Source organism: Limulus polyphemus, unplaced genomic scaffold (genome assembly GCF_000517525.1).
Source record: "Limulus polyphemus unplaced genomic scaffold, Limulus_polyphemus-2.1.2 Scaffold372, whole genome shotgun sequence".
In the NCBI taxonomy this organism is placed as follows: Eukaryota; Metazoa; Arthropoda; class Merostomata; order Xiphosura; family Limulidae; genus Limulus; species Limulus polyphemus.
In genome coordinates, this window is record NW_013665982.1 from 281,259 (window position 1) to 293,203 (window position 11,945).

The following is an 11,945-nucleotide window of genomic DNA, read 5'->3' on the forward strand; positions in this document are numbered from 1 at the left end:
CAAACAATACCAATAAAAAAAATTTAGTAAGCCTGTGGAACTCAGCTCCATTAAGTCAAAAGTCATTTTAACTTTTAAGTGTTTTGTTGTTCTAACACCACATGTTCAACTAAAAGTAAATGAAGATTAATTTATTACATTAAACAAACGTTATGCATGAAAAGAAAGAATAGTATATCCACTGTTATTAGATGCAATATTAACCTCAACATAATGCGATTCCTTTTAATAAGCTGTAACCTCTGTAGTGAACTACGTTTAGATTGTTCTTATGTGCAACTCACAAATGTTTTTGCTCATAACTTTGACACGAACATTTTTCAATTGAACAGCATCATAATGTTACTAGTCTTTGCGTTTTGTAATTGTTTCTCTGTATGTTCCCTAGCATTCAATTTTCTTAGTTCTCAAGATAGTTAAAGGAAACTAGTATTATCTGATTATTTATTTCAACTATCGAGCTCTCTAGTTAGTATCAATTTTTCATATAATTCTTGTAAACATTTATGAAGCTTGTATTTGCACTACGTCATGAAATATTTGCTATTTCTTTTGTTATCAGAATAAGTGTCTCCTGGAGATTATACAGAATCAGGGAAAGTATGGATGAAACAAACTAGTTATAAACGTCACGATATAGAAACCAAACAAACACTAATTGCGTATCTTACTGCATGAACCAGTACGCAACTATGATGTGATACAAATGTGTGCGTTTTCAAATGAATTTATAGTACATAAGCCATATTTTATAAATTTCAAGCCGTACGTATATTGATTACTAGTTCTATTAACGTATGATATTTATCATTACATGGAAATTAATTCTTATTAATACTTATTTTCACCCTATAACTGTAATGTTCTCTTATAATTGTCTCTTGTGAATATCTGAAACTTGAAAGTCGAAGCTATTCAGCCAGTTTCTATATCTAAAAATGGTCGTTAACTATTCAGTATTAGATTTTTACTTCTTACTGGCAAAAAGTTTGAAACATTTCCAATATTTTCTTTTTATTGTTTTTCTTGGATATACGAATGTTAAAACTAGTGAGAAAGCAAATTAATCCTCCAGTTTGACAGCTAATAGCATACCAATTTTTGAAGCATATAAGATCAGGAGAAATGTCACACAACAAAACAGATTTCATTCACTATAGTGTATTTAAATGTTTTGCTGGTTTTTTTAGTTCTTCAAATATACAGAGTTGAGTATGTTATATAAAAGCAGTTTAATTATGAAAGTCAATAATTCAAGTGGCAACCGATATAAAGTCGCGGTGGAACGCCACGAATCAGAACTACATTTTGACGTTGTTTGCGATTGTAGATAGTGTGATGCCTCCAAAAGGTGATAGCTTTTGGTAAGAATATGTAATAGTTCTTTCGTACGAAAAATATGTATTCACTCAGACCATGAAGATGTGTTCAGATTGGGAATTTAGTGTTTACAAGACAAGGATATCACTTGTACATAATGGTACAGGTAAACAAAGAAATATGGATCAACTTGGAGACCAGGACCATTAAGAAAGAGACTTGCAATAAGTCGGATCCCAACCGTGTTAAGCAAATTATGGCGTCTTGTAACAGGTGAGAATCCAGGAGCATAATAAAAAGGATCTTAATCTGAAAAAGCGACACAAGTTACATTTACACAAATTGCATTTACAACATATTCGTTCAACTGTCGCATACCTCAAGCAGCTGGAGAATGAAATTCATATTCACACTATTCCATATGAAGACATACAGGTCACTGGAAGCAGCTCCTACAGATTGCTATGTGATCAGTCTACTGGAGCTGGAAAATCTAGTCCTTGTGTACTAGATGAATTATAGAAATCCCGCAAGGAATAGTGGTGTATTTTGTATATGAAAGCTATGCAGCGAAATATTTTGCAATGGATACCACATTACACTCTATTTGTTAATATACACTGTCGTTAGATAGAGCATGCATGAACGGACATTGCAACATGGACTTTTACGACGTGTTGTTTATTATTATTTTGTCCTCTATACAAGAGAAGAAAAAACAAAACTTACCAAAGATGAACTGCTCGTTATCCATTAAACGCACTGAGGCTGGCTTGAGTGCCTGAAATTATAATAGTTTCAGTGTAACTTTGGAAACTGCTTATATATATATGTGTGTGTGAATGTATTTTTATTGAACTTGATATATATTTGTACTTAATAGTATATTTTATGTGAATTCAGCTAAGGAGCTGGTGACTGCGGTTTTATGGGTTTAAGGCGAATTTTGTCATGAAGAAGAATTTGATTGGTAACATTCAAAGTAAAATAACGCTATTTAGTCTAAAGAACTTTCAATAAACGATGCATCCATAGACATATTTTTCAAGCAAGCTTATAAAGAACAATCGTGAAAAGAAGTGGAAAATATTCTTTGACAGAAACACCTAGCAAGAGTAACCAATTAAGGATATAAATTGCAAAACGTGTTCTAAGACTCTATAGTTCACTCACTTTACTCATCAGTAAGTTATGTTAACTTATGTAATGATAAACAGTCAAGTTACACGTTATCCACAACAATTCTCTAAACTCACTCGCTTGTTATACCTGTTTAGCAACCTCTCTCATATACGATACTCCGGCATCAAATTCTGGGAATATGATTGACCCATATCTTTTGTATTCCGGTAGAGGATGAATCATAAGTGTCACTTCTGTAATTACACCCAAAGTTCCTGTGGAATTCAAATAAAGTAGGTAATGTTGAAATGATAATACAATGTGAAACAAACAATAAGTAGGCTGTGGAGTTCTTATTGAAAACACACAACCATTTCCTCATTACGATCTTGTAAATCATTTACCAAATGTCTATTGTCTTTCTAACAAGTGATTCCAAGATAATGTTCGACGCTTTGCACATTTTTAACACAGTGTACATTCAGTTTTTAAACCATTTCTATGTTTTCAACACAAACCACTCTTAAACCATATAATATTTTATCGTATTTTAATAGGCGCACCTAAACAGATTTAATCAGAAAATATTTATTATATATTTATATTTTAACACAAGTTACAGTAAAAGTTGTTTGAAATGTAGCACATTGGTTTCTACAAAAAATTATACTTCTTTAAGCATACAAGTCTAGTCGCTAGCAAAAAAGTTACTTGACTAAAATAATATTTTTAGGTTAACTTTATGGGTTCAAAGCTTAAAATTCTGGCTTAAAAGGTGATTTTTTAGCGTACTGATAAATATATTGAAAAAAAGTATGTTCGAAATTTGTAACTCTAAACATATGTGTATTACATAATTTTTATTAACCAGCTACATATATTTTACTCTCCTAGCCCGGGTTATAAATACCTTCAGATCCGAGAATGAAGTGGTGGATGTCTGGACCACACGAGATTCTTGGAACCTAGAGAACCATCATAATAAGAAATAATTATAAAATCCAAATATTGTTAATTATTCTAAACTTTATATTCTCTTCCAGTTAGCCCCCAGTAGAACAGCGGTATGTCTGCGGACTTACAACGCTATAATTCGGGTTTCGATACCCGTGGGAGGCAGAGCACAGATAGCCCATTGTGTAGCTTTGTGCTTAATTCTAAACAAAATCTTCCAGTTAATTTTTATTCATTTTGACATTAACATTTTTCATGTGATTCCTCCTTAAGTGAGTAAACTAAGGACTAAAATGTAAAAAGTTCATTATGAACACGCAGAGTTGTGGAAAGAAATAAACAAGAGGAAATCCTCAATAGCCACGGAAATTGAAATTCTTTTAGGCAGAATTAGAGTAAATTAAACTACGAAACCTTTTTTGTTTTCCTTTATATTAGTTATATTTTTGTGCGCCAGAAATACCAAGCGTAAGGCGCGCTAGACCCTCAAATTGAAACTCTTTTATGCAAGATCAGAGTAAATTAATCTATTAGACCTGGAGCGTTGTCAAATACATCAATCAAAAGGGTTTGTAACAAGTGATTCCAAGATAATGTTCGACGCTTTGCACACTTTTAACACAGTGTATATTCAGTTTCTTAAAACCGTTGTCAAATACACCAATCAAAAGGGTTTGTTCTCCTGAATCCAAAAACTGTAATTAGATCTCAAATCGGCCAAGAGATGTCAGAGCTTTGAGCTAAACGTTTATACTTGATAAATTCAGAGCCATTCTATGAATCGCTATGCCGCGGCTACAAATTCTTAGAAAGTAGTTTTTTGATAATTTGCAAAATCGAATACAAATATTTGAAACGATGGTTATTTTTTGTTGTCGTTGTTTCCTGTTAGCACAAACAAGAAAAACCAAATGTCTCTTGCTCTTGTATTTCTTCCACAGAGTAAGCAGGTTGCCAAACTTCTGTTATTGAAATGCTAGCTTGACTCAGCTCTTTGTTTCTTTTTTCTGCTTGAAAATTTACAGCGCATTTACACAACAACACTAGTAGGATACACTAACATGTACATAGCAAATACTTATTAAAACACACGCACCTTGCAATACTTACATCGCAAAATTTACAGTACCTACAATTACAACCACACGCGCACAATTCACTAATCATACAGTCATTTATTAAGTAAATCATATCAAATACTGTTAACCAATTAAGATCAGCGTCATTGGTTTCCTGTCCAGATAATTTTGTGTCACTTGGAATGAAATAACATAATCTGTTGTCATTGAATATTCACAGCACACGAACAAAGTAGCAAAACAAAAACGTTTCTCTAAAGTTTGTTTGGAATTAAGCAAAAAGCTGCACAATGGGCTATAAATGCTGTGCATACCACAAGTACTGAAACTCATATTTTAGGATTATAAGCCTACAGACTTACCACTGAGCCACTGTAGGACAACTGTATTCATAACATTTTATAGCTATAATGCAATTATCTTAGTGAAAGTGATTTTATTAAAAGTTTATGTCTTGTTTAATTTTTTTATTTTCACATATCACCTACATGACTTTCTATTCTGTTTGTACATCCATACCTTTTATACACATATCAGAAGTGTGAGCTATTATTTAGCTTAAATTTACACCTTTAATTCTCACCTTCTCAACAGCTAGAGGTGTGTTTGCTGGAACCTTTTTTCTTAGAATTAGAAATACTCATAGGTTCAAAAAATAATTTAAAGACAAAAAAGTCCTACAACTCCAGCGCATTCTAAAGGTAGAACTTTCTTTACCAGTTGTCCAAAATGAAGAAAGACCTTTTCGAAAATATTCAGATTATAGACTTCCTTATTTTTGTCTTTTTTTTTTCTTAGAGGGTATTGATTGGCAAAAGTTTGTTTTCCAGAAAGATAAATGGTATCTATTCCTTTATCAATACTGCATCAACATACTTAAAAGATGTATTACAGTTCGTTATGTTATAAAAACATTCTTTTACCACTACTGTAGAAAGATTGCTTACTTTCAAACGGTACACAATCATGATAAACAAGCCAATCCGACAATTTTTCTCATTACTACAAAAAGAAAAAAACCCTTCGCTTAGTTTAAATCCCCCTTTCAAACAGTACACCGTCACGTTAAGGAAGCCTACCTGGCAATTTTTCTCCACGACACCTTGAGATGTTACCATCCGCACGTGGACCAACATATCTTCTATATTTCCATAGATATTTCTCTTCATCCCAGATGCCCTGGTGGCTACCCAACCTCCCAGAGAACTGAATTCTGCTGAATCTGGTTCATGACCCGTACAGAATCCGTACTCAGCAAGCTGAAAAGAAAACCCAACACGATATGGTTTTGATATTTTTAAAAGTGTTTACTTGCATTAAGTTAAAAAATGTTATCATGTGTATAAATATTACCAAAATAATAACAAACGCCATTCAAGTTTCGTTACTTATCACCATTTTTGATTATAGGTATAAGTACATAATGAAAAAACAGTTATTTTTTGGATTTTGAGTTTAAAATTTTACGGCACACCACTGTGTTTCATTAGTAATGGATTCATGATGGGGAAAACTAGGTCTAATAATAAAGATGAAGACGGTTAACAAAATACAAAACATTTCTAGTTACAAGATTCGAACATTTCGCAATATAATTATTCCATCTTCTGCGAAATCTGAAAATAGTGTTATACAGTTATTTATTGACTACAACTGTAGTATCATTAATCACTAATTTACCTAGATATTCAGTAAAGAAGTAAACGGAATGAAAAAAAAAACATTATAGAATATATTACAAATGTATTATAACTTACAAGTTGCATGAGATAATTATAACTATTCTTAACAAACAGTTGAGTTATAAGTGTGTAAACGTAGAATAATTTTAGGTCTAAGGAAGTTTGTAAATCGTTAAAAGAGGACGGACTTTAGCTACGAGTAAACTACGAGAATCAATATTTCTAACGCTATGGAAAACTGTTAGAGACATGAAAACTAGTAACAAACTGTGTTCGGCCCCGTGGCTATGTTTACCGTGCTCTAAAGCCAACTCGTGTATTTGCTCCGTGTGAGCTAAATCCATATTTTTTTTAAAGTAATGTTTCTTTGAAGCACTACCTAATTCTGGGATACTTATTAAATATATTAATAGAAACTATCAACTTCTTCGATCTGAGAAAGGTACTTCAGGTTAATTGTGTACAATCTGAACTTGTTAAATTCATTTGTTGATTGGTTCAGACAGAATTTGTTAGGACTTTATATATACGCTTTATTTGCACAAAGAACACACAGTGTTAAAACATGGTACCGGCCAGTAGTTTAGTCAAGAAATTTGTTTTGAAGTGGTTCTGTGTGAGAAAATTCAAACATATTTTTACATTACTTACCTTAGATTCTAAGTCTTTACCCAATATTCCAGCTTCAATGTGGGCTGTGTGGTTCTTCTTATCGACCCATAATATTTTGTTCTGAATCGTAAAATAAAAAAATAAAGATGTAAATTACTTATTCGAAGACATCTAACTCAAAGTGCCAGGTTAGAAATTTTCCAGACATCTTCAAAGTTACACATCTCATTTATACACTAATTTAATCTCACCATCAAGTATGTTATATACATAGTGTCCGTCAGGGGTTGTTGATTATAGACACATCAAACGTTACACACACCAAGAACTGAGAACAAACCATTTATCCACTGTAGTTACACCTCTTTAATCTCACCCATCAAGTTTTATGTTATAAACATTATGTCAATGAGGGAGTGGTTGAATATATATATATTAAACGTTTCTTCATCACTTCGGAAACTAAACTTCTTTAGACCAATAAGTTTTAGAACCCTTGAACAGTACGCTTTCAGACCTTAACGAATCTTACATCCAGAACTGTGTGAAACGTGTTTAGAACAGAAAGTACCTCTACATGTGTGTTCTTTGTATTTCAATTTGTTAGCCCGCTATTATTTGTTTGTTTTATAGCACAAAGCCATACAATGAGCTATCTGTGTTCTGCCCGCCGCAGGAATCAAAACTCGATCTTTAGCGTTATAAGACCACTGACTTCCCGCTGAGCTAAAAGGAGTGGTATTATTTGTAATAGTACCAGGTGGACTGCGTAGCTGCGAATCAATTCATTATAGTATACAATTTGACAGTATTATAAGTTGTAATTGATAATATATTCATTTGAAAGGTAAGACTTTAAGATATTATTTATCATAAAGCAGTTCGCATCTTCAGGCAGCTTGTACCTCTTTATATCTATGCCATATAACACCGTGACGTTTACTGAGAACTCATAATATTAACATTACTTCCCGAAATCATCATAATAATATTCACATTCATCCCCCATTCCTATTTTTCGGGGAAAAGAATTCTATCTTGTCTGATCCGCATAATGCAAACTATTAAATACTTGGCAAACTTTCTGCTAAACGCTTGTTGTTGTTTTAAATTTTAGTTCTAGACTGATAGAATTAGTAAAGAAACAGATAACGTTATAAATCTTGAAAACCTGATGTATACTTGGATTACAGCTGTTTCACTTCTAGTAACTAGTCGTTTATTTCTGAAAATTGTTTATCCGTTATGGTGCGAATTAATAACTTTCATTCTTTTATAGATTATTTCATAACTATATAAACAAACTATTTACATTTAACTTCCATCATATTGATAAAGCTGGGTATTATTACACGTGACTTATGGTGATTTTTTTTACCTAGCTGTTCATTTGTTTAGTGTCATGATAGCGTCTTTTTTGCCATGGCGTGTTTTGCTAAGTAATATTTAATACCACATATAAAACAAAAGAAACATTTTTCCAACATGAAAAAGAAAAAAAGGCTGATCTTATTTTTACCATTTGAGTAGTATCCAAGGAAACGATCATTCTCCTTTCTTCTTCTGGGCACTCCAAAGCTCCTGATACACTAGTGCCACCTAGTGAAAACATTTCATATTGTTCACACAAACAGCTTTCCGCTATGTATCGTTTTAGAAGTTTAAATAACACATTGTTAAGGCTCAGTTAAAAGTATGAAATCAGAAGTATTTTTAATTCAAACAAATATTTGTATGAAAATAAAAATTTATGGCAATAAAACTTAGACAAGATTGTATTAAATAACAAAATATTTTCACTCACCTCCAAATGGAATAATGACAACATTATGTTTATTCGCCATCTTAACAACTTCAACTACGTCATCATGCGAAGCTGTTGATGAAAATATTAATATTTTAAGTGGCATCATCAAAGAATATGAGTAATATATATATATATATACTTATTACGTTACTTTCAACAAAAGATACGTTTAACTTACAATATTATGCAACAGAAAAGGAAAACATTTCCACAAGGTCTTATGGATTTTCACTCTTATTTTTAAAATTTGTAATTAGTTTAATTCTATTTCATGTAATATATATCAAGTGAGAAATATTGTGACACAATAATATCACCTATATTTTCGCTAAAATATAAAGGAACATTAAACTGAGTACACCCGTTTTATAAATAACTGTCATTATTATTGATGGTTAAACAAATTAGATAGGTAACCTGGTGTTTAAATGCAGGGGATTAGTTGTTTTATGTGTTTGTGAACAGTTTTAAATTGTTATATTTTAACCATGGGAAAATAGAAGAATCTGTCCTTTGCTAAAAGATACACTATGTCAGGTATAATACGAGAACCTAGAATTTCAATTGCATAAAAACTGGTGCACAAATCAACATAGTAGTGGCTACTTTCTGTCCTCGAGAAAACACATCAAAATAGATCGAAAAACAATTACATTCTACGGTTTTCCACTAACATGACAAAAAGTCACGAAAACTTACAAATACACATAATACCTAAGGCTGAAAAAAAGTCACTAGTTTCATGTTAATTCTCACCAGCTGTAAAACATTCTTTTATATATGTCTTGAATTATTTATAATAAATATAAGTAAACAATAACTTAAATGAAAGAAACGCTCTATCATTTCGTTAATTTGAAGCATGGGTTGTTACAAATAGAATAATTTAAAGAGCATGTTTCAAGATTTATTAGAGTTACATGCTTTATACTTAGTGGAATCATATAAATGCAGAAGCCAAAATAGTCTATTTCAATTTAGTTTCTGAATGTCTACGACATTGCCACAGACTGGAAACACTTAAGGTGACGATTTTAAATAACCGAAGATAGCCACCGAAAATCAAACATGAGTAATTAATTTTTTTATATCTAAAATTCGCTGAGTTGGTAAACAAATTAATATACACACATAATTAATACATCCGTAAAAGGAAAGAATATTTATTTTAAAAAGTTTGGGTTTTTCGCTACAAGGAACGTCATATGAATAAAATTTTTTAACAGTATGATAAATTGTAGATGCAGCATAATTTGGGATTTTACAAATATGAATTAAAAATTCGCCTGACTACCAGGTGAAACGCAAATAAAAGCCTTACAAAATTCCAGTATCTTGAGCATTAGCTGGGAATATAAAAACACCAACATTGATTATATTCTGCTGTTAATCCAAACTTGTTTCGAATTACAGGGACAGCATGTGCAGCACATTCTGTAAAATTCGTTGAACTTTTCAGACACTCTGTAGAAAGGGTTAGAGTTTAAATGATTTTTCATGTGATTTAACAACCTTTTTATACTCAATGTGTTTTACCATAACTCGACATTCTCATGCTTTGAAAGCGCCATAATCAGCCACAATTTGAAATTTAAAAAGCTGCAAATCACCTATGGTTACAGACTTTTCGGACACCCTGTATATTCTGACTTATCGTATGATAACAAATCCACTTGATGAAAGCGTGGCGGGGTTTTTGTCAGTTTTTTTTAAGTAATTGGAACGTCTATATAATTATGATGGCGGTAAAATGTTTGTGGTAATAAATTCGGGTACTTGCCTTTAGGGATCATAATCTAGGATTCCTGCAGGTCTTGTTTTTACTTACTGTACAGAAAAGATATACACATATTTACAGATCAAAGATATAACGAAGTTTTCTGATTATCATGGCGCCAGAGATAAAGATATGGATAAACAATAAGTATGTCTGTCAATTAAGAGTGGTTGAAGCGATTTTTGGTTGGTTTGTTTGCTTCAGATTTTTTCCTAACTGCGCATATTCCTAATTTTGAACGGGTAAAGCAACTAGTCAACAGCACCCACCGTTGGCTCTTGGACAGCTTATATCTGACCGAATAGTGAGATTTGACCGTGGCTCTTATTGCGTGACTCTAACATGCCGAAAGTGCAGAGCGGGATTTTGCGGCAACAGGTCATGAACCATGAACCCTCAGATTCACATTCCGAGCACACAAACAACGGTGCCACGTCCAGCCCGTATATGTTTGAACTTAATTAAGGGGAAATCCTATCATAAACGTATAAGTTTCCCACCACATGCAAAAGAAAATATAGTAGCGTGGTGTTTGGTCGGTTAGCAGGACCACATTAGATATATTTTCCACATTTTACATGTGCAGGATATTTTAGTTTTGAAATTATCAAATATTTTATATAGCAAAAACTAAATTATTATTTATGCAATTATTAAAACTAAAGACACATAATAATTTATTCTAAACAAAAATCTGAAGCATTTCTGTCATTATCTTAAGACTTAACTGGGCAGAAACAGCTTACTATGAAATATAAAACACAGTGACTATGACACTAAAGATTCACAAAAGACATCCGTTTCCTATAATACGCTGTACCAAAAATGCAATATAACTCTAAAAGGTGCTACGTTTAGCAAGTGATATTCATTGTGTTAGGTGCATTTAATGGAATACTTTCATAACCTTTCTCAATTTTCACAAACTACACTGAGTGGTCACAGGTAAATAGACACCTAATTTTTCGTCATTTAACTGATTTATGCTAACTAATTTGTGTTCACAGAGTACATGTTGTAGCACAAGATAATTAGTGTGCGGACCATTTTCATTTATATAGCCTAGAACTCAAGGTTCTCTCGAATTGTCAGATTTTGTTAGAGGAAGGATAGTTGGTCAAGCAGATGGTGGAATAAGTCAGCGGCAAATTTCGCAGAATTTGGGAATCCCGCTTTCGACAGTCAACAGAATCATCGTGCAGTTCAGGAAACACGGCAAGGAAACAACTGAGCAGCGTCCGGGTCGTCCTGGTCCATCGGAAAGACAAAAAGGGCTGTCAAGAGGAGCATCGAAATGGATCCCAGATTAACGACTGCAGAAGTGGCCAAAGTTGGTGGGATGAGCCCGAAATCTGTTCAACGGATTCTCCACAGATTGGGTTATCGTTGCAGAGCAGCTAGACGGAAGCCCTTATTAAGACCTGCCAACATAGTCAGACGAAAGAAGTGGACAAGTGATATTATGACCAAGCCTCTGGACTTTTGGAAGACCGTATTATTCTCAGACGAATCAAGATTCGCTCAATTTTCGGACAGTGGAAGGAATGCCTCTGGAGAATGCCTCATTGTGGAGCTGGTTGACCCATGCGTGT

The 11,945-nt window shown here is 32.9% G+C and overlaps 1 protein-coding gene across 5 annotated transcripts in view; it reads right to left on the minus strand.

The window, feature by feature from the left end:
* LOC106457774 (alkyldihydroxyacetonephosphate synthase, peroxisomal-like) overlaps positions 1-11,945 on the minus strand; it is an 82,481-nt gene that overhangs the window by 43,476 nt on the left and 27,060 nt on the right. For all 5 annotated transcript variants that reach the window (XR_002610247.1, XR_002610248.1, XM_022383801.1 and 2 more), the window contains exons 7-13: positions 8,574-8,645; positions 8,289-8,368; positions 6,809-6,889; positions 5,555-5,734; positions 3,353-3,407; positions 2,590-2,717; positions 2,050-2,101 (exon numbers count right to left, since the gene is read on the minus strand). Coding sequence is in view for 3 of the 5 variants with exons in the window: in XM_022383801.1 (XP_022239509.1) it covers positions 2,050-2,101; positions 2,590-2,717; positions 3,353-3,407; positions 5,555-5,734; positions 6,809-6,889; positions 8,289-8,368; positions 8,574-8,645 (648 nt within the window). In the remaining 2 variants the exon portion in view is untranslated. The remainder of the gene's footprint in view (positions 1-2,049; positions 2,102-2,589; positions 2,718-3,352; positions 3,408-5,554; positions 5,735-6,808; positions 6,890-8,288; positions 8,369-8,573; positions 8,646-11,945) is intronic.